Source organism: Lepeophtheirus salmonis, chromosome 14 (genome assembly GCF_016086655.4).
Source record: "Lepeophtheirus salmonis chromosome 14, UVic_Lsal_1.4, whole genome shotgun sequence".
NCBI classification, from domain to species: Eukaryota; Metazoa; Arthropoda; class Copepoda; order Siphonostomatoida; family Caligidae; genus Lepeophtheirus; species Lepeophtheirus salmonis.
In genome coordinates, this window is record NC_052144.2 from 21,870,884 (window position 1) to 21,894,883 (window position 24,000).

Sequence of the window (24,000 nt, forward strand, 5' to 3'; positions counted from 1 at the left end):
TCCAGATATTAGTAGTTGATACAATAATTCACAATATTGAGTTATACTTATTAGTTTACATATTACAGCTAAGAGTCCAAAGGATGCGAGTCCCACGTTATTTTCAGTATTCCATGATTCCTGTGACCTTAGATCGAGAGGCACTCGGTATACGGCGTTTTCAGATTCGTCTCAGTCGTTGGGGCTGTAAAAACAGACCCTTTTTCCATCTCATTGTAACTAAAACCTCATTTCCCGTGAGGAAGCGTTGGGAAACGATCGAGCAGGTTGGGACACTGGACCCTTTTGCTAATGAAAATGGTGAAAAACTCGTGAGTCTCAACATTGAGCGTCTTAATCACTACATTGCCCATGGTGTTCTTCTCTCAACCCCCGTTGCCATGCTTTTAGGTAATTTTATATTTATTCTATTTACTATTGATGTTTTTTCAAAGAGTAGCAACTAGCAGTTCTTATTGTCTTTTTATGTGTAATTATCATCTTAATTTACTTAATTGAGCTTTGTTGAAATTGACTTAGAACTATACTAGCGGCAATATTCGACATTACTAGGAGTTATTTGACGTCGGCAAACAGACAAAATTTGCTTTATTAATATAGATGATAAATCCCCAACAAATCCTGAGTGGTACTCCCCATTGTTCATGATCACATTCATACGTTGCTACTCAATATCTATGTGTTCTCTCCTCAACAATAAAATAATAATGTTTACAGTTCGAAAAAAAAAAATGTTCAGGTTGCCAAAACAAAAAACTTATACACTAAAATATGCTTAGGATTTACAACCCTTAAGTCTTTTATTAATATGACTCACTGAGCCATAGCCCATAGCTACTCCCGCTTGTTCCTAAAAATGAGTGTTCTTCAGAAAATCAAACAAACTGACAAACTTTACTTTATTAATATAGATAGATTTATTAATTAATATTAGAATTAGAAATCATTGTTGAACAAAGCGTATACAAGGAATATATTCATAATGACGCTACAGCATTAATTTATACTGAGAGAATCTTAAAAAATTTAATATAATATTTCATAGCTATGTAAACTTCCTCAAGGGTGTAGAATGTGTATAAAAACATTTTGTTTTTCTTATTTACAACTTATTTAAATCAGAAGGTTTTAAAGGACTAAGGAATTATTCTAAGGAATATATTTATGATATTACATTCATATTTGGAAGTTGATTTTGAAGCACTGTCCAACGAAACTCTACCTTATATCAGGGATGTCCGCGGATCAATTTAAACTTAGTCAGACTGCATAATTTTACACCCTTAACAGACGGCATGGGTAAAATTGTACCCATATATATTTTGATTGAAATAATTGTTATTTTTTCAATTTTTCATTATATTTTTTGCTCCCTTTGATGTTCGATAGAACATGAAGAAAAATATGATTTGGAGGAAAGCCTTGAACTTGGTACTGCTATATCTCAAAATCAAAGTTCAACTTAGATCCTGAAACATGAAACTGAATGGCTTAAAAATCCAGTGCCTAAGGTGCAAACAAGATTGCGTAACATTCTTCGACAAAGAGGTGGGCATGTAGCTAACACCAATTTTTTTACAGAAAAGAGTTATTCATGTCTGTTATCAGTCCAGAGATGAGTTACATTATATTTAGAGAAACAAATAGAAAAGGTAGAATAATTTGTGGAGTTTTTAAAAATTGCCTGATACTAAGATATCCCAATGCTTCTGAACGCCCAACACTAATACTATTCGAGCCATTTACTAATGTTGAGCTCAATACATTTTTTTGCATTCTTATTCCTGATGGTGATCATCGAAATTATAAAGAGAATCTTGAAGATATGTGGAAAATAGATGCTCAACCTCTTATACGTGCAACTATGTCCCGTGACCGCTTCAAGATGATGCTCAGAATGATTAGATTTGACAACGAAACCATATGTGTAGGGTGTGCTCTAACGAATAAAGCTGCACCAATAAGATATCTTTGGCAACTTCTAAATAAAAATTTGGAGAGATTCTACAAACCACATGAATGTATTGAAGAACAGTTATTTACATTTAGAGGGTGTAAAAGTTTCACTCAGTATATACCATCTAAACCGGCTTGGGATGATATTAAGATTTTCTGGGATTATGATGCATCCAACGCTTAACCTCTACACGGTAAACTCTATACTGGAAAATCAATAGATGGCCCCAAACAGGTGACTATTGAGGGAAATACAGTTTTGGATCAGAATATATGTATAAAGGCTCTGGAACCACCGACAATTTATTTTTTATTTGATGTATTGAACATCTGGGTTATGCCTTTAGTTAGAACAGTCAGAAAAGAAAAAAAAGATTCCTGCCAAGTAATATGCAATCAAGAAAGGAAAAGGCATTTTTCTTGACCAATTTTGCCCACAATGTTGAGGCAACTTTTTTTTTAATAACAACTTAAGATCAACATGTCAGTTGTGCTTCTGCAATCTATGTATAAGACTAGAGAAGTTGAGGCCCTACAATCAAGCAAGCCAGCTATGTATGTTTTATAACAAAACCAAAGCAATTGTAGACACGATTGACAAAATGCTGAGCGAGTACGCTGTAAAACCATGAACAATGCGCTTGTCTTTGGCAATTTCTATAACATGATAACTGCATTAGCGTCGTTTATTATCTACATGGAAAACAACCAAGGCTAATGAAAAAAGTACAAAGGAGAAAGTTTATGAATGATCTTGCAAAATAGTAATGCATGCTTGCAATGAAATCTGATTCTAGTAATCGGATCGTTATGTGAAACCATTATCTTCTATTTGCAGTAGAAATGGTCTTAGGGGAGTAGACTATCATGCCTCCAGAAAGGCCAGTATATTAGCCAAAAGTACTCCATGGAACTCGTGGAGCTAACACTTTCTTGGCAGTTGTTATATTTCCCGTGATCGGAATCAAAATCGCCGTAAGACCCGAAAAAACTGCGTTACTTATGTTTAGCCTGTTTGTGACGAACATTCAGAAACAAAAGCTGTATGAATTGTAAAACTGTCTAAATTTACTTCGAATATTTTATAATATATGCTTTTTTCGCGATTTATTTTTCATTTCATGAATAACTTCAGACGCTATTCCGCTTAAAAAATACGAGGTTACAATTGTACCTTGACGCCTCTTAAGGGTGTGGAAAAACCTTTTTCCGCTGTCTCGGTAACTTTCCAGTATTTCCGCTCGAAAATTAGCCTAAGTCACATTCAGTAAACTTAAAACGATTTAAGAATAAGAAGAGCTTATAATGCCGTGATTCACGATATTGGAGTGACTATGGCTGACTCACCATTAACAGGACTAGTAAATATGCTTCTACCTAGGTAATTTTGCCGCAGACATTTTCGCCTCTTGGAGATTTTGCTGCCTTTTTATATTTTTATTATATACGTTCGATCTTTACTTTTGCAATATTCATTTCATTCTATCGATAGAGTTTCTTACATTTCTTGAAGCATCAACTAAGATCATAACTATGAGTAAGGCACCACTGGTCAATGAGTGTTTGCAAAATAGACTCATATATCCGTATCTGTGACTTCTCACTCCTTTGTTCTTAACAACCCTATTCTTTTTTTTTATTCCCTCCCTATTTTACATTTTTCTTCTTTAGCATTACTTCGGTAGCACAAAAATACACTATTACGTTACACAAGAAGGAGTACTCCAATCTTCTTTCCCCCCCCACGTATTAAGTTGCTCGAACAGCTGATCGATAAGAAGTTTTGTGACACATAAAACGACATAGATATATACTTCTTTTACATTATATACATGATCACTTTTTCTAAAAGATATTACGAAAAATTTACACTAATAATGTTTTAGCGGGTGTAAACTATATTTGCATTGCCAAAATTCAAGAAAAAATCGCAATATACCCTTTCATTTAATAACTTAAAATGACCTCCGAACTAGCTTCGACATTTTGGGCCAAAAATTACCCTTCTAATTAATAAAGAATTTATTAATTAGTTTTAACCTAAGAAAGCTTGGAACATTTTTCTTTTCATTAGAAAAAAAAATATAAGAATTGATAGAAGAAGTTTTTATGAGATGAATCAGTATGTAAACGGTTCACTGTAAACCCTCAACAACAAATGATGTCAGTACTTCCTGAAGAATGAAACAATCCTGGAATTGAACCATTTTCGGTTATAGGATTAGATTTTCTGGGTACAGTTTATATCAGAGATGATTCTGGTAAAAAGGAAAACTTCATCAATGTCTTTTTACATGTGATATATTAAGAGCAGTTCAGCTTGAACTAGTTAAAAATATTACTTTTACATCATTCTTAATGGCTATCACAGGAATGATAAATTGAATAGGCATGCCAAGAATTATTATAAGTGATGATTTAAATAAATTTAAAAGTACATCTATTCAGTTAAAAGAGATCTAGAAGAAGTTAGACATGGAATTGGTTTCCAGCTCAAACCCTGAGGTGAAATATAAGTTCATTGTTGAGAAAGCTCCTTGGAAGGGGTCCTTTTTTGAGAGACTAAACCGGTCGATCAAAAATGCATTTAGACGAGTAGTTGGAAAAACTATTATAAAAGAAACTAAATTTGTCACCTTTTTGATTAAAGTTGAAGTTCAAATCAATCCCCGCCCTCTGGCAAGGATCACAGCAAATCCAGAAGAGTTGGATCCTATTTCCCCTGATATGATCATCATCGTCAGGCAGTTAAATACTACTACTTTGTTTGAGATCAACCAATGCCAACATACCAATCAAGTTCTTATGTCTCAAATATCTACAGACACTCCAAAAACATTTTTTCAATCGTTGGAAGACTGAATATTTAAAGGAACTTTCAAATCGGAAAAAATGTTGCTGTCCTGTAGACAACTTAGTGAAAGTCGGAAATCTAGTTTTCATCGAAAAGGAAAATACATTACGACTTAGCTGGCATCTATGTTGGTTTACAGAACTAACTCAATCACGGTATGGAAGAATTAGATCTGTTCTGGTTGTTTGTAATGGTCGGAAACATAATCGACCCTTGAATCAATTGTATCCTTTAGAGTGTGAATTAAGGGAGGGATTTCTTTACTGTCATATCTACAAATTGTTTTTGTTTTTGGTTGTTTATATACAGGGTCGATTAGGTAAGTCCGGACTACCTTTAACTGCATCCTGATCAATAAGGGATGCAAGTAGAGGTTTGAAATTTTATTATAAGTTCTAATATTACAAGAGGAAAAAATGATTGAATGTGTTAGCCATTTTCGCCGATCATTCGCTCGATATGAGGCCTAAAGAATTTGCAGGCCTTGCCCACGTACGCGGAGTAGACTTTCTTCTAGAGATAGGCCGAAGGAAGGTCGAAGTTCAGACTTACCTTCGGCCGAAGTCAAAGGTGACATTACATAAATACAGCCTGCAATATATGACCCAATATAACGATAAATGATGTTAATTGAATTTAAGTATATATTTTGCTAACAATTGAAAATTATTTTTTAGTTCTTGAATGAATATATAATATATTTGAATAAATTTCAATAAGTAGGCATTACAGAAAAAAAAATTAAAATAAAAAAGTCCCATAACACAAGTAATCTATAAAAAGTTCCTTATTAATAGTCCTTAATAGTTGTAGTTGAAGAATGGGAGATTCTTAGAAAGAAAAATTTGGTCGAATGTGCCTAACATTTATTACGTGCCCTGCAGTGGAAAATAATCTCTCAGAGTCAAATGACCTAGAGGGACAACCAGATACTATTTTAGCAACTTTAAGAACTTCAGGGTAAACTTTGCTATTTTCCTAGTAGTACGAAAGGGGACACAAATCTTTGCAGCATAGTGGTGCCTCCCAATACAGGGCAAGGGTTTCATCAACCCTTGTTTCAGATACGATGGTATGCAAAATATGATTCTCTTCCGAATCAGAAAGTGTGCCCCAAATTTTTTTCTTCTTATTTTTCGGAATGCCTTCTCTATCTGTTGTTGTGTGCTTAGAATCAACTTTGTGATGGGAAGCTGCAAGGGCCTTCTCTTCCATGATATTTTTGATACGATGACAAAGAAGATCCTTATCCTTCTCTCGACTTTAATTCTCTGGGAAACATTGAGCTTTGAACCTGATTACAGTATTACTTAATCACATGACTTAGAAAACTCATTCTCTTCACCCTTTTGACCTGACTCTTCTTGTACGGCTTTGATCTAAACCACCAACACATGTAAGTGGTAGATTTAGTTGTACTAGTATTGAAGAATCATAAAGGCCGACATTCAGCATTTCACTCCTTACCTTAGATCTGCAGGAGTAGAAAGGAGGAGTTTCTCATGTACGACGTGTTCTTCAAATCGTTTGTTGATGGAGCCAGTTACGTTTTGCTTAAGAGTCTGGACTCCCATCGGTTTCGCATAGCGACTGAATATATTTCTTGAGTGCTTTGATGGTTGGCAAAACCTCGGATATCATAGATGTCGAATCGTTAATTAAAAGAGTGGCTTCTTTGAAAATAGCCAAGACGTTTATCACCCTGGACATTAATCTCCATTGATAGGGAGAGAGTGAAATCAAAGTTGACTCATTCTCATATGTGATCAATGCTTGCTTCTGTTCCTGCAGTTGTTCCATCATATTAAGGGCAGAGTCTCATCGAGTTGTGACATCTTGCAAGATCATGTACTTGGGCATATTCAGTCTTCCTTGAATTTCGTGCAGCTTCGATGTTGCTAAAGATGAATGCTTGAAATGGCCAACTAAACGTCGGCAGCTCGATAAATGGTTCTGAATGGTTGTAAGGCCTAGGATTCCGTCTTTGACAACAAGCTGATCAGAAAAAAAAATACATTGTACAACTTCTAATATAGTATTTAAAGTAATTGAAAATGATTTGATGACATAGTTATCAATGATAATTTGTGATAACTAAATTGATCAATCTTTAATAAAGTCCATTAATTTTTTTTTTTTTTTGTCGTTTATTTGTTTAAAACAACATACTTATTTATATATTTATTCAATTTTGACATTTTGTACTTGAAAAGTATGAGCCAGACAACCAAAACTACCCAGCCCTGAACCAGTGATGGGCAGGTTAAATTATCTTTTTAACTAGTTAAGTTTAAGTTAATTATTACTTGATTTTTTTATAACTAGTTAAATTAAAGTTAATTTCGATTTCTATGAAAATTAACTAGTTAAGTTAAATCTGATTTCAAGTTTTTTGTTTTTTTAACTAGTTAAGCTTAAATTAATTAACTTTAGAGTAATTTAAGTTAAATTAACTCACCCAAACTTGGTGAAGTTAAAATTAATTTCGATATTAAAAAAATAACTATTTAAGTTAGGGGATTGAGAGATTTATCAAGGCTTTATAAATAAAAATTATTCTGTCGGCCTCTTTGGCTGAAATTTTCTCCACTTCCAATTGAACGATCAAAAAAAAAAAAAAAAATACAGATTCAAGTTACTACTAAAATGGAAGTCAAAGACAGCTAAAATTTTAGATTTTTGAGTTTCTATCTAATTTTAAACTATATGTAAAATTGTAAAAATATCGGAGATGATATAAAAATGATATTTTCTACGACACTAAGAAAATATTATTTTTATCGATTTGCTGTGGAATGAACTAGTTGAAAAGTTTAATAAAACAAATAGTGTCGACACAGTGTCTAACTATATCATCGGAGAACTAATGGTTACTTTAAGACAGTTTTTTAATATTTCAAGTTAGAATAATAAAATAAATATAACTTTGACTAATTAACTTAATCAAGATAAATTTCAATTAAGATCATATATGTAGTTTAAAAAATTAATAAGTTAAGTTAAAAGTTAATTTTAATAAATTAAAAATTGACTAGTTATGTTGAAGTTAAAATAACGCTGTTTAATTAATTTACTAGTTAAGTAACTTAACTTATCTATATTAAGTTAAGTTGCATTAACTTGCCCAACCCTGCCATGAACTTTTAAACGCCGCTTTCATATTGGCAGCATTGTCATGAAGTATCAGGAATACGTTTTTGCTTAGAAACCCCCAGAAATTGAGACACTCAAATATTTATATCAAAATACTTTTGGAATTGTGAGATTTGTTAAATGTCGAAACACTCAGCATATCATTATTCGGCGAAAACTCTTCCACATAGTGTGCATGAGTAATTGCCAAGGTTTGAACATATATTAGTGGTAAATGAGAAGATTGTGTTTTTTTCTTGGGCAAGTGATATCATATTTTTCATTTTGGTTTTAACTTTGGTCATCAGAAAAGGGATGATTGATATGCGGAAGTTTTTCCCCATGGGGGTGGTGAGCCTGATTCAAGATTTTTTTTTTAAATTAGTACATAATAAGATTTGTACATATATATAGCTGAAATATGACTAACATATAAAATAAGAAGATTTAAAACACACCTACTGGACACTCGTTATGTCGAAGTCGAGGAAACCGGGATTTTGACTTGGAGAAGTCTTTTAAATCCTTCTTTGTCGACGAAGTTATAAGGCAATTTGGACGTGCTAATCATTTCACCAGTGAGCCGTACAAAGTTAATTTGTTTTGGGTATGATGTGTTGTAAGGATTTGCCTTTGCAAAAGCCTCCTTTAAGGAGATGGATTTAGATGATCCCATGCCGCTAGTTGAGGAAAGAAATAAGGCGAAGGATTGCGTTGATGCGAGCTGGATTGACGAATCTGTAAGAAAATTACAATACAAAGAAGGTTACAAAATACCAAATCCGTCAAAATCTAAAACAATGTCGTTGATAATTATCATCATACCTATCTTTTCCTTGTTGAATTCAAGAATTCAATTTTATGCTTCGACTAGAGATGATCCCTTAATGGAGTAGTGGATCGATTTTCCCCCCAACGTGAAACATTTTTCGCGTAGATCTTACATTTCGCTGAACATTCGTCCACACAGTCGATATCAAAGTGCTCCAAACTAGACTCCGAACCATCATTGGACTGCAAATGGACTAGCAAACCCCTTTTCTTTCACAGATAGAAAAAGTGATCATTAAGGAAGTGCAATATTTCCCCTCTCGACTTTGATTTGCTTAGGATCATGAAAACAGATCAAATGAGTAACTACATTATTCTAGTTTTGACTTAGTACCACGGACCTGAATAGTAAATGGGCACACAGCTTATATAGTAAAAAGGGAAATAAGAGCTACGATATTTTTAATCTTTTTTATTGATATAAAGAGAAACTGAATGATATTTTTTTATATGATATACGCGTACATATTTCATAATCCACTTCGGCGCACCGTGTTGAAACAGGAACTCGACTCGATTGGCCTCAGCTTTCATCCTAGGTATCATTTGGTCATACATAATTTCACAGTAACTGTTGGCACCCACCCTCTCTTTTGGCAGCATGATACTGCTGTTGATCCCAATGACACCAATGGTCAAGATGCTGGCCGGAAACTTGGTTTTAAAGACATGGGGGACATTATCTCTCTCTGTGGCCTACCATCAGTCGTTCTTTATTGTTTCTCATCCGAATAAAATATGATTAAGTTACCATAGAACTTCAAATCATTTAGCACTTTTCTTCCGTGGGCAGCTCGGGTGGCCTTCATTTAGTCTTATCACTCCGGGACTTGTGGGCTTTTCTCTTATATGCCACCTCCTCCTTCCAGTGGTTGTAGAGGTCTTAGACTGTGATTTTTGGATGTCTGAGCATCTTCTTGATGTACGCTGGGATATGTATCGTGCAAGCAAATTCGAGGATGGTGTATCTCCGGGTCTCCGACATCGTAAATACTTATTTTGAATTAAAATTTGCGCAACTTACTTAAAGTTAAGGCTCAAGCTCTCACTTTAAAATTGTAATAACTGAGGTAAATACTTTCATTAATATTCAGTATGTAGTTAAAGATAGTCTGGATTTACCTGAAAGACCCTGTATATACGCCATGTATGGAATTATTGTTGTTATATTATGTCATTTCTAAATTATTAATTTTTCCATGTTCATCCCGTAATAGTAAGTACTTTCTTCGTGTATTTCTTCTAAGAGGGCGTTTCCTCAGTTTAATTCTATCTGTTGACCTGTAGAGGTGGGATATTATTTATTCGAATAATAAGAATTAAACATACTTCTGAGCTCTATACTCTATACCTCTATACGTGCTGTATATTATTTTTGGGATAGTGTGCAAGATTTTACTATAACTTATATGATAACAAATTTAAGATTTTTCAGGAAAGGTTTTGAATTATTTAAAATTTGATAACTTTTTTTTTATGAAAAAAAATTCTTTGATGATCTTTTTTTATTTATATAATACATTTTTTAGAACGTTTTCCTCTATGCTTTTATTGGACTACGTTATTTTCATTACTCCCGCTTTTTATAGATTCATTTCGAATTATGTTGTAGATATAAATTAGCTATTACAATGGAAAGAATAAGATATTTTTATCTAATTATCCAACTTTTCTCGTCCGTAATCGACCCAAAAAAAATTATACATAAATTTTGAAGGATTTTCCGTACACGTTATTTTGATTATATTCAAATATTGAGATAAAATAGTATTGAATACAGGTGTTGTGTCTTTTTTCAACTCTTAAAGGCATTTGATATAGTTAAATCAATATTTATTGCAAATATCAACTTTGAGCCCCAAGATGGCGTCTCCTCCAATTATGATGCAATTTAAGACGTCAATAAGACTGATTAAAAAAGAGGAAGTACACTTTAGGGACGTCATCAAAGACAGAACTTCATAAGTTTGTAGGACTGAAGTGGATAGTATTGGAGGACTTCTACAACACATTGTGATCTTTTGAGACTCAGGCCTTTTGACTAGATTATTTGTCTTGATAGATGGACAAATCACCTTTATGGAGATGTTATTGACTTTTAATAGTGCTTCTTTCAAGTTGAGTGTAATTGTAATAATATTATGATTCTTTATTTTTATTGATTCAAAGTCAATAAAGAAATTAAAAAAAAGAATTTTTATACGAATAAAAAAAATTGTTTATTTCATTTCGAAGAAAAGATAACTTTGAATTTAAAAAAAAACAAAAAACATTATCAGATCGAATTCAATGTAATAAAAGTCTTATGTATTTTTTGCTTTTTACTTAGGAAAATTCAAAATGATTTCATTTTTTGACCAAAATTTACAAAATTAAATTTTTTACAAAACAAATTTGAAGATTTCCTTATTTGAGGGAGGGGGCTATAGCCCCTCCTGCTCACCCTCTGTGGACGCCCCTGTAACTATATACTCGTACATACATAAATACGTTGAATAGATTTATATTTACATTCTATTTATGCAACTTAATTAATTTATGTCTTAAAGGACATGCATTACATCATATAACATTAATAGCACGAACACAGTATTTTAAAGATAGCCAATTAAAAAGATTTTATTTCCATTTAGCTTGTTTGGCTTCAAATTCTAAATTAAAACGATCTACTATAAATATGATTATAAAATTAGTAAATTTCTATTATAAAACCTCCTGGTTAATCAATTTTCCTTGTTTTCTGTCCATTTGATGTAAATATGATCAAACCTGCAAACCCTTATGAAACTCTTGAAAATCCAACATATTATTATTGACCATGTGAAAATACTGATTTTGTTAAATATAAAATGTTTGACCTTGTGATTTACTTCCTATACTTTACTCATTGACTTAATTCCTTTTTTTTTTATTCATACGTAATATACATTCTCCATTTTTCAATTAGTTCAATAATTGGAAAAAAAGAAAAAAATTAGTAGCGAAAAAGCAACCTTTTCCTCTATAGCTCAGGAATCTGGTCTGATCAGAATGACACATAGCTTTCCTTAGAGATAATTTTACAAAATTTATTCCAATTTATTCCAATTTTTAAATATAATTTAACCTTTCAAATTATTAATGAAGAATTTGGGAGATTGTTCAATTCATTAATCATTAATTATTACTATTTAAATTGAACAAAATTTGTGAAATGCTCCAATTTTTGGTCCCTGGAATCCTTTTGCTTTCACGTTTTCCCAAATGCTATGATTTTATGTCTGCATAAATTTTTAAATAGATTTAATTATTGTGAATATATGATTTAATTCAGGAGATGAATCAAAGACATTATCATTAATAAATTGAAGGCCTAATTATTTTTCCTGCACCTGATATTTTTCAAAAGTTGCCCCTCTGGAGGTACAATGATAGCTACACAAGTCGCATGTTGAACGTGGGATTACACGCTTGTAGAAACATGATTTTTTTTTGTCAAAATCGTTCCCAAAACTTTTAAAAACTGTTAAATATTCCATTATGTCTATATATTTATCGATTTTGAAAGTTTAAAAAATATTTAGCATGTCATTTTTGAGAAAATCGATATTTTATGTTTAATTTTCCATTTTTTTATTCGCTCAAAAAGAAGAAGTTTGAACTTTAATAAGTCCTTGATAATTCAAAGAAAAATAAATTTTTTATAAATTTAAAGAGTAGTACAGGATTATTACTAACATATTGTTCTATAAAAAATATTCAGAAAGGAAAATTTAATTAAGGTTTTTGTATGTATCTTCTAAGTGAAATTAGTTGATTTTATCGAATGAATTTTGACAATATATATACTAGGACGTACCAATATTATGTATGCATTTTATTTCGAATTATTTTATTAATACTTTAAATAACCTCAGAATTTAATAAAACTTGTCGATAACCAACATAATAACTAGAAATATGTTCCTCCTTCAACCATCATGAAGATACACACTCAAAACCGTTAATCCTCTTCTCTTTTTTTTAATTCGACTTCCCTTTTTCGGAGACAAATAAGGAATTTAGACATAAAATATAAGTTGTTCAGAATTCTGATTTACGTACCTACAGCTATGTTTCATTCTGATCGGACCAGATTCCTGGGCTCTGGAGGGCAAGTTTGTCTTTTTGCTAATAAGTTTTTTTTTTAATAAAACAAGATCGATTCCCCGTGCATCAAAGTTTTTTTTAAGGTATGCGTCGTAGCTTCGAAAATGCACCCAAAAAATTAAAAATCCAAAGAACGAAAAAAAGAGAACGTACATAATATATTAAATACGAATTTAAAAGGTTAATTATGTAGAGGATTAGCGAGTTTGTCTTTATATGTATTAATAGAATAATTCCAAATAAAATATATATAATACGGTTACATTCTAGTGTGTTATAATATTATATTATAATTCAAATAATATACGCGTGTTATAATTATGTTTGTGTTGATGTGATGTCAAATGGAAATTTATGCCTTTAATTTGATAAAATTGTTGGAGCTTTTTCCGAGAAATACTATGTTTTCGATTGTTTTGACCAACCATATTATTTTTTTCTCGTCTGCTGTCGCGACGTCAAAGAATTTTCCTTGCTATTGCTCGGTATCATCACTCTATATATTTTATCTCTGTGATTTTATTACATAAGTACATTGATTATATAATTACTGACATGTAATGTATTCATTTCTCTTTATAGGAATGGCTGGTCTTTTACCTCAACATCCAAGTAGTTATAGAATGGCGTGGAGAAATCGTCATGAACTTAAAGCTCAAAAAAGACTTAATGAACTAGAGACTCTACTTGGAGGAAATGAAAGTGAAAAGGAAGAGGCTTGATAAAATGCATCATACATATTTTTATAGTTATAGAATTAGTTTTTGTGATAGATAAATACATCATATATTATTTAATTGTATTTGTTTGTGTAGTTCGGATATTTTGTGTTGTGTAGAGCTTCTCATAACGGTCTGTTTTTTTGTATAGGGAACCATCACGCCTACTATTCACTTCTGTCTTACTTTCTTCTTATCTTTATATCCACATTGCCTTTCTACAGTTTCTCTCCAATGGAACTAGAGATTATTTTCTCTTTATAGTCCTACGTACGTAGAAGTTACTGCTGTTGAAAGAGGACATTAGATATAAATCGCATTTTATGGCTTCAGCGTCGTCTACTTCCGCTAAAAACTTATTTAAAGATTCAAAAGCCAGGCTATCTGAGCGCATTCAATCCAATGTGATCAGTGTGTCATCAATTGTGCGACAAATTCAAAGGGGATCCAAGTCCAATGATATGTTAACACAAACCTCCAGGAACTTTGCTTCACATGAAACATCAATTGCGAACACTGAGGATGATATAAAGAGAATGCAAGTCACCCTAGCTCAACTCCAGTACTCAGCTGATTCCTCTTCAGCTCATGTTGGGAGGCTTCATGACGTTCAAGAGTTGATTCGAGATATGCAAAGATAAATTTGATTAATTTACAGTATTTGTACTACTTCTCTATTTCCATGACAAATGATTCGTTTACGAAGAGCAGATGTGATGTTGGCTCTTACTTTTGTAACAATCATGTTTTATATTAACCTGATTGCTCAATATTTAAAAAGTTCTGCATCAACCTCCTCGCCGATGAGCAACGATGTGCCCAACATAAATTAAAAGCTTAATTTCTTTTTTTTATTACAAACATTACTTCCTTTGGAGATGATGAAAACAATTGCTCAAGTATGCCTAATAAATCCAAGATCTTTAAAAGATGGAAATCAATTCGAAACTACTTCCATGGGAAATGGCAAACTATTAAAAGCAGAATTAATTCTTCGACTCTTGTTGGAGTACATAGCTATGGGGCTTTATATCTCGCATAAGCTTGAGGGAGTGATGTTGGATTTTTGAAACGCCTCTTACCTTCGGATTTTAACTCATTCATATTGAATTTCATTTTATTATTAATTGTTTTCTGTCAAAATTATTTTTACATTAAATATGGCACATTGCTATTTATTAAAATGATATATTTTACAAATCCATATTAAAATTATGTGATCAATAAAATATTTTAGTATATATTTCTATAAATTTTATGACAAACCCCCAACTATATATAAAGTTAAAATGTAGATAATGCAATCCCATGATTCATTTGGTTTCTTTTCTGTAATTACATATTATTTTTATATGTAAGGGGCGATTATTCTAGATCAAGGCTAGCAATTGACGGCGCACTGTCCGAATCCGAATTCTGTGTGTAGTAGTTAGAAATCGTAAGAGGAGTAGGAAATACCTACAATAGATTGGAACTTATGGAATTGGACCTTCACTCATAGTTGATGAGTATCTCTGTCGTAGATATACGAGGTGTGTTCAAAAAGTAAGGGGAACTTGTATTTTTTTTGGGAAAAAAATACTTACTTATTTATCAATATTGATGTTGTCCCCTTCAGATACAATACACTTGTGCCAACGCTTTTTCCAATCATCGAATCCTTTTTGGTATAGCCTTGAGCTCTTCCAGCGATGCAGTCTTTAAATCTTTCTCAATCGTTGAAAATATCTGTCTTCTTCAGTTTTAGGAACAAGAAATAGTCACATTTGGCCAAATCCAGTCAATATGGCGGTTGAAGCATGATTGTGGTGTAGTTTTTTGGCAAAAGATGCGACAATTCTTATTGTCAAAATTAATCAGTTTCTGAACAAACTTCGCTGACACTTTTCTCATTCCCAAAACGATAAAAAAAAATTAGGCACGAGCCAACCGATATGTCAATATCCTCAACAACTTCTCTGATAATGATTTGACCCTTTTCTAAAAGAACTTTCTTCACTACTGCAACGTCTGTTGTTGACCTGCTTGGGTGTCCAGAACGATGCTTGCCATTGGCATGTTCTCGACCATCTTGGAAGAGTTTGTACCCCTCATAATTTTTTTTTATTACTCAGAACAGTTTCACCGTATGCCCCTTGCAATATTTTGGAGCGCTTAATTTCATTTTTTACACAAAATTTGATGTATATTCTTTGATCCATGTTTTTCAATGGCAAAAAATCCCCAAATATACAGGATACTTCTAAACAATATGTCTCTCACAAACAAACTCAACATATTATATTGCTGAAACAGTAAATATATGTTCAGGGCGAGTGTAATAACATATAAAAAAAATTGAGCATACCAAATGTACCTTGCCCAAAAAATTCGAAAAGTCGTCATACTTTTTGAAACCCCTTTGTATTACATATACATATTATAGGTATATCATTAAAACTTGTATGTACAACAGTTAAGATATTTTTTCTTGAATATGATTGATAATAAATAATTGTGTTAAATCAATAGCTGCGAAGCTAAAAATATTTATGTAGAACTTCTCCAATGATAAAATTAATAACTCCTTTGTTACGCAAAGTTAATCCAAATTCAACTATTTTCCGTATTTGTATGTTTTTATAACCTTTTGATTGTTAATTCAAAAAGTTGGTTTTGTGAAATCATAATGGAAAAAAACCCCCGCGAGATTATTTATAATTTAAATGAATATGCAATATTCAAATAAAAATAAGTTAATGTTTGGAATAGATACTTTTAGTGGGTCATGAATGATTAGAAAATATATTTTTTCCCTGTGCAGAGCTGTTCACAAATCATTATTTACGATCTGGAGTTACAGTCGAGTCAAGAGCCTCTTCACTCCGGGTCTGAGATGTATTTGAAGTCGCAGTTTCATTAGACTTCAGAGGTGTTGGCCAGGGAGGGGGGGGGGCTTTAGCCCACATCAATTAATTTTTGCATTTACTATAAATATTTTTCTTAAGGATGAAAATTTTTTATGCCAAAATGTTGTAAAAATCTGGATTTTTTTCCAAAAAAAAAAAAAGATTAGTACACTGAAATTATGTATCAGGGGAAAAAATTCCCCCCTAGCAAAAAAAAAGAGATAAATATACTCTTGCAGATGCCCCTGCAATTACAACTTGAATCAGAATCTTCAGTTCTTATTTATTTATCAATATCAAATTCTGAATCAAAGCCGTAGTTCATTGCGATCCAGTATGAGTGAATAAATAAACATAGCCATTTCAATTATTTATATTTGTGATACTTAAATCCAAAGCAATTTCATTATTGAATAAGTTAAAATATGCATTACAAATCCATAATGCCTATTATAGATAGAAAGTCGAGCATAATGCTATGTACATAATTGATAAATAATTAATTGATAAAGCATAATAATGTAATATATTTTACAATAGGGTGATCACTATTTTATTTTTTAGGATTTAGCAAATGTTTGAAAGAAAATTTGTTTTTAGATCTCATACATGATATCTAATTCGTCAATTAGGTTTGGAAAGTCTTCCTTCTTTTTCTAAGCCGAAGATGGACCCTAATATTCCCATGGTTGATCGACTTTCAATTCATGGGCAGATGCCAACTAATCGATAACTTTATTTTTTTTTATTCAGCAGTAAAAATCAACGACATGATAAGTGTTCTGTTGATTTTTTATTTTTTTTATTTTTTTATTATAGTGTTTAACGTTTAGATAAATTTAAGGTTACAAGCTAAATGTATGTAAGGCTGAGTTGGTAGGTTAGATATACTCCCTTATAAAAACATAGTGAAATACATAAAATAATACACCTGATAGTAAATTATTATTTTAGGAATAGTTATAGCTTGGAACTAATTTGAAACTATTCAAACAAATCCTAGTCGTTAGAATTTTATCAATTGAATGAATAAATTATCTTTGAATAAAATATACTTTGGATCAAGTAAGATTTTAGGAAAGAGGAATCATGCCTCTTGTTCTAAGGTTGAATGATAAATAAGATTTTAACACTGCCTAATTTCATATGTTACGATTTATACGCATTTGATCCTAGCCAAACTCCAGCAACTAACATTTTTAACACCACTATAATGAATTCCTTCCAGTTTAGCGTTCAACTACTATCATGGAATAACAATATTAATGGACCAGACATAGTCTTGCTTTCAAAGATGTGAAGTCGGAGAATATTTTAACGACTAAAAACCTGATTTAAAAAAATTTAATAATGCTATTTAAATCACTTAAGATTATTTATCAACGACTCAACATTTCAAATGATTACTTACTCTAATCCATACCTGTTAAATTAAATTGTATCAGATAATCAGGTATCTGTGGAGTAATTTGATGATACATGTACAAATATTAGTGATGAAGCAGAGGTATTTATTTTTTACAACCCGTCCCATTTTTTGGATTAGAAAATATGTTTTTGCCCATATGTCTACACAAATCTGGTGTTTTCCACGAAAAAAAAGAAGTTTGGATTATATATTTGTTGGATTCGCGGCAACCTTTAATTTTGATAACAATAGGAACTTCTGAATATATCCTTGAAAGACACATTTTTTTTTAGTCTAAACACTGGTCTACGTTCGTAGGAGGGATTTCAATTTTAAGAGTAAATCCCGTGAGAATTAGTGGAATGGAACGTTAAAACCCCATTTTTAGCGTTCAACATTTAAAAAAAAAAAAACGTTCTGTTCAATGAACCTGCGTTCTGCAGAACGCTGGTAAATTTCACGTTCTGTTCAGAAATACAATTTATATATGCCAAATGTCCATTAATACTTAGTTTCCTTTTTTTCCCCCTACAAAATAACAAGAGAGAAAAAGAAAGAATAAATAAATAATGCTCCCAATGTTTATTACTATATTTGCTACCGTGCATGGAATGCATAAATTAATAAAATAAATGAACATCTTTTTAAACTAAAAATCAAAAGATGTAATGAAATTGTTTTTCCTTTTTATACCCAGTTTAAGGTGGGTTTTTTTCAGCCGATTTTGATCATTTTTGAATGAGTTTTAATTAGAGATGCGGAGTAGGCACAGAAAATGTCCTACTACAGTATTTTAATTGCCACCAACTCTGACTCCAACATACAATTTTTTAATAGCCTATATAAGTACTATTGATTCATTTGAGATTATAAATATAGATTTAATTTATAGTTGATAGTAGTTATTAGTTAAATGACAAAATGATTATGCGAGGTGTAAAGAAAATATTTTGAATATAAAATATTTAACAAGATGAAATTTATTAAAATCTATCTATTGCTAATACATTCATAAATTCTAAAAAATAATTTATTCATTTGTAACTGAGGAATGACAATACAAACAACCTCTCACAGCAACGTTACTCTTTACTCTGATAACATTGACTATTCACAAGACTAAGAAATGAACTTGCATAGCTAATGGCTATACTCTACCCAGCATAATAATTTAGACTTAATGGACGTTTGGTAATTTTGATTTTATAGACTATGCAGCACGTTTGAAATTTGTAAAGTAAACTTATAAATTAGTAAACTTTCGCGTTTAATACATTAATAGTACTTAATACCTATAATTTATAATCATTTAGAATTTAAAATAATTACGAACACTTAATACAAGCCTTATTATAAATGAGTTTTATTTACATCAAAGGTAGTAATTTTTGTAGTGGGGGTCGGTACAAATTTTCCGACTCCACCAAAAAAAAGAACACCGACTCCCCCTTTGTCCTGTGTTTATCAATGGTGGGAAGCTTTGAACGGTAGGATCCCTTTAGATTCCGACCGGACAAAAAGAAATCAGGGTCTTCTTACAAATACCTAAGTTCATCTAGTGATCCGTTTGGGGTTTGGGTTGGTTTAAGATGGTTCTCTCTACTCTAGAGTGTACATAAGTAGTATTATCCATAGTATTAATTTCGAATGTTATTGATTTATCAATATCCAAGATAATGATTAATTAGTTGAAGTAAGTTCAAAGAGGATTTCAGATTTCATAGAAGAATTAATAAGTTAATTCTTTAATAATAGCTTTTAACAATTTGATATTTTAGACGAGTAGACGAATTAAAATAATAATTTTTTCGTGATGTGATAAGATTTTACTAATATTTGTTATATGGGAGCAGGATGAGGGATTTCTACTATTTAAGTCTTTGAATTCCAAAGCATTATATGATATAAAAACATTAATTTTATAGATTGTTCTTTGTTATGACTAATAACTTTTGTGTAGAGTACAAAATTTAAATGATTTCCAAATTATGGAAAAAAAGAAAACGACTTTCATTTAAAAGTCAATTAACCCTATTGGAGTTTGAACCGAAAGATGGCTTTATTATATTGTCAATATCTTGTGAAATAATTGGACAACACTTAATCGAGCTTGGAGTTTCAATTTGAAAATCCACGTACAATTTGAGTCAACTTCAAAAAAACTCTGACTCAAGGCAAGCCGACAGAATACATGGACAATTCCTTACTTATTTGCCAAAGAAAGGTATTACAAGATTTATTCAATTTTTTTATTGCCATTCGATATATAAATAGTTCATATAGGGGGAAAAAAATATATGCCAATTATTTTTACCCAATCAGAAGTTTTATAATAGTGATTACAATTTGAGGCATATACAAATTTATCTTTTCAAACGTTCACATTTCATACAAAGTAAATTATATTCCGATTAGTAATTATATCATATATGAATCATTCATCCATTTCATGGACATTTGGAAGTGGGTTGAGGTGTTTGTTTACCTATTTATACCACTAAGCCCTGCCTTGTGCCTATCTAAAAAATTTGAAAAAAACTCTGTATGAATATAGCTTTTATTAATTTGCTTCTTAAAGCATATTTAATTTTAATGTTACTAAAAGAAGTTGATTTTTATATTTTGTGACAAATAGATAATACACCAGTGTTAACTTCGTCAAGCCTGACGAGACGAAATCATTTCTCTAACGAAACCTTTTTTTCGTGACAAAGAAAAACTCTGATAAAGATGAGAATTTGGTGGTACCCTTATCTTGCTAAAAGTAGTTCTAACCCACTCAGGTCTTATAAAAAAAGAGTTACCTCATTTTATAAGAACATGTGTTTGATATAAAGTTAGAAATACGCTTATCTTTTAAAATGGGTCAAAAATAGTCATAAATACAATTTTTGAATAGTACCAACGGGCGTGCCGTATAAATTATGAACTCTTGTTTGTATTTAGTTAACTATATATCGAAATTTGATACATTTTTGCAAATGGATGACGTCATAAATACTTAGTTATTAGTGATGGGTCACGAGTAAAACTCGTCATTATAGAAGTACCAAGAATTATATAAGAAAAACCTGGCTCGTCAGTGTAAAAGGCGATTTTTACTCGTAACTCGTCAATTACTCATGGCTCTTTTGGTACTCGTGGCTGGTATAATATCTCTAATAAAATTATGTCAAAATACAAAACTTTGACGAAGACGAAGCAATGACGAAGGCGAGACAACGACGAAATAAAATATAACTATGACGAAACAGTGACGATGTCTGACGAAGACAATATTATGCTGCAGACGAAACTCTGACGAAGACCAAAGCTGACGAAATGATGACTAAGACTATTGGCTGACGAAGATGAGACGAAGACGAGATAAAACTGAAAATAACTGGCAAAATTAACACTGCTCTATACCTATCAAAAATAAAATAATAAATGTGATTCCATTAATCATGACCTGCATATACGAAAAACTGATAGTTTCAGTCTCTTTTGAATCATGTATAAAAAGAAAGAGGGAGACCAATAGATACAATCATGCATAGACAACTGCCTGAAGTGAGACAAATAAAGATATTGAAAGGAAGTGAGGAAAGACCACTTGATCACTTATCCCCCTTGATCAACTTACCCCAGCCTCCCCATATATTTAAGGGTTTACTGATGCATCAGAATTGGCTTTTTGAAGTATCAGAATCGGATCAATAATGCCGATTCCACCAATACTTATTCACACTTATTTGTATACATTATTAAGCAAAGAAAAAAAAAATATTATTATTTCCAAATGTTCAACCAATACAAGGAGGTGATGATCTTAGTATAGAACAATGGGTCCCGAAGTGGCGGTAGTAGAACACAACGGAGGGATCACTATATGATTTCCAGAAAATAAGTGTATACTTTAAATTCTGGCATTAAGCTTAAATAATGATGAATGTACATTTTTTATCAGACTATTCTGGATAATCTTAAAAAGTATATTTCCAAGAAGATAGTGCTCCAAAAAACATAACTAGATACGCCTCTTTTACCACCATGGCTAGCCATTGGAAGATACGCATATAGAAATTTCATGTGACCAAACACTAAAAATAAATTTTGATTCTGTACTCACTGTGGGCTAAATCAACTTTAGATTTACTTATATCATTTAGCTCAGCTTATTTATTTGGTAAGGCCTTTCTGTATTATTTTCGAGTGGTTGTATCCAAAATTAAACCTCGAATAGACCTGCTTTGCTCAATGGAAAGTGCACATCCGTCAAATTAAGACCTTGATTCGTTTATAAATCTATTTGTTCATCCACAGCCTTTAATGTTATTTATTTGTGAGATCCATTTTTGACCTTATTAAAACCACAATAGAGAATTGATAGTATTGAAAAGATTCCAATTAGTATATATGTACATATATGGCAGATTTTACAATATATTCTATTATTTCTTCGTTGTATTTCATATTTTTTTTTTGATTTATAGAATTAAAAACTTTATTTTTGATCAATATACAAAGTCAAAATAACTTATGTTACTTGCCTCTTGCCTTCTCACCTAATTTTCCTATTTGAAAAACAATTTTCGTATGTTTTATGTAGTAAATTGACATAAGCTTATACGCAAGTTCAAAATTTGAAAATCTAGCATCATAATCTGGCTTTAACGAATCTGAGTAAGAAACAACCGTCAATTATTGAAGACAGGTGCTTTTTCAAATCAATACAGATACAAAACATACCCCTCAAAATTTTAGAAGACAAATTATATTTTATGTATCAAATTTGTTGTGTCTTGACGAGGTTGAGGAGACACAATTATTTATACCAAGGAATCCAGGATGACCGAGAGAAATGAGAAGGAAAGGCGTGGAGGAATATAAGACAATACTTATTTACAGGAACATTTATATTATTAATATTACAAAACCTACTCTAATACATACATAAAATACACAACTATTTATACTTAAAATCAGGTAAAAGACTTTACTTTACACATATTTATATATATACACAAGAAAATAAGAGAAGAGAACAAGGGGGAAGAAAACACTAATACATTACAAAATTCTTGAATACAATTCAATTTCAGTGAGATTGATACATATTAGTATTAATAATTCAATGGATCGTGAGTTGATAGTTTGACTTATATAACACATATTTTACAAAAACAAAGAGAAGCTATTAAATTTCTTGTAAATACTTTTCATGCCCACCTTCATCCATTGAAAGTGAAAGACTATTCAATAGTGCGGGTAATATATATAATTCTTCACTTCTTCACCTATTGAGTTACTTCTTTTATTATATTATATATAAGATAATATATACGAAATGACTTTGCATAAAATGTAATGCAGCTTTATATACATAAATAAGCACGCAACTTTTCATGCCCTCTTAAGATTTTAAGGGAATATACATAAGATTTTAAATGACATTAAATCTTTTTTTTTTAAACATATATATACACAATTTAGAAATCAGTATTAAATTTAACAGTTTTCTTTCTATTCCGGTCACTCCTCCTCAACATTCTATGTTCCAGATTTGAGATTCTCAGACAATGTCCCTGATTTGTTTAGACTTAGGAACTTCCTATTTTCAATCAATTCACGATTGTTCTTAATCAATATATATGATCTACCATAATCTCGGATGTCTTTGATTACGGCTTCAGTGTACCAAGTTTTGGAAATAGGTTTTTGTACAAATACAATGTTCCCAATCTTGAACTCTGGTAGATAACCGTTTCAATTCTCGGTAGTTATTGTTTTCTTTCGTTTCTCATAAACATCATTTGAATAGATTTTTTCATAAGGATAAGGTAGTGTTGGCAAATAACCACGTTGTCTTCTTGATGATTGACTTAAATGACTTGACTGCTTGCTCTGCTAAACCATTACTTTGAGGATTATGCGGTGAACTTATTTCATGGATAATAATATATTTTTCCCAGAATTTATCAAATTCATTTCTATACTGTGGTCCTCCATCAGTACGAATATATTTTGGGAATCCAAACCAATGAAACTATGACAATAGAATTTTTGTAACAGCATCTCTAGACTAGGAATTTAATTTGGCTA

At 31.4% G+C, this 24,000-nt stretch overlaps 2 protein-coding genes and 1 long non-coding RNA gene across 3 annotated transcripts; 2 read left to right on the forward strand and 1 right to left on the reverse strand.

The window, feature by feature from the left end:
* The first annotated feature begins 13 nt into the window (after positions 1–13).
* mRpS16 (mitochondrial ribosomal protein S16) lies at positions 14–14,863 on the forward strand. Its single transcript, XM_040724419.2, has 2 exons — positions 14–390; positions 13,484–14,863. Exons 1-2 carry the CDS (start codon positions 84–86, stop codon positions 13,621–13,623), a joined length of 447 nt encoding a protein of 148 aa, XP_040580353.1. The 5' UTR covers positions 14–83; the 3' UTR covers positions 13,624–14,863.
* On the reverse strand, positions 13,166–13,567 carry LOC139907267 (uncharacterized). Its single transcript, XR_011783737.1, has 2 exons — positions 13,457–13,567; positions 13,166–13,397 (listed from the first exon to the last, which is right to left on the reverse strand). It is a non-coding gene; the product is annotated as an uncharacterized lncRNA (long non-coding RNA).
* On the forward strand, positions 13,944–14,261 carry BORCS7 (BLOC-1 related complex subunit 7). The gene has a single exon (XM_040724428.1). It carries the CDS (start codon positions 13,944–13,946, stop codon positions 14,259–14,261), a length of 318 nt encoding a protein of 105 aa, XP_040580362.1.
* Positions 14,864–24,000: the final 9,137 nt, after the last annotated feature.

Excerpts from the sequence above, each read along its gene's own strand:
- mRpS16 (XM_040724419.2), top strand. The coding sequence starts at position 84 with ATGCGAGTCCCACGTTATTTTCAGTATTCCATGATTCCTGTGACCTTA. Across the intron at positions 391-13,483 it reads CCCCGTTGCCATGCTTTTAG|GAATGGCTGGTCTTTTACCT; the intron begins GTAATTTTATAT and ends TTCTCTTTATAG.
- BORCS7 (XM_040724428.1), top strand. The coding sequence starts at position 13,944 with ATGGCTTCAGCGTCGTCTACTTCCGCTAAAAACTTATTTAAAGATTCA.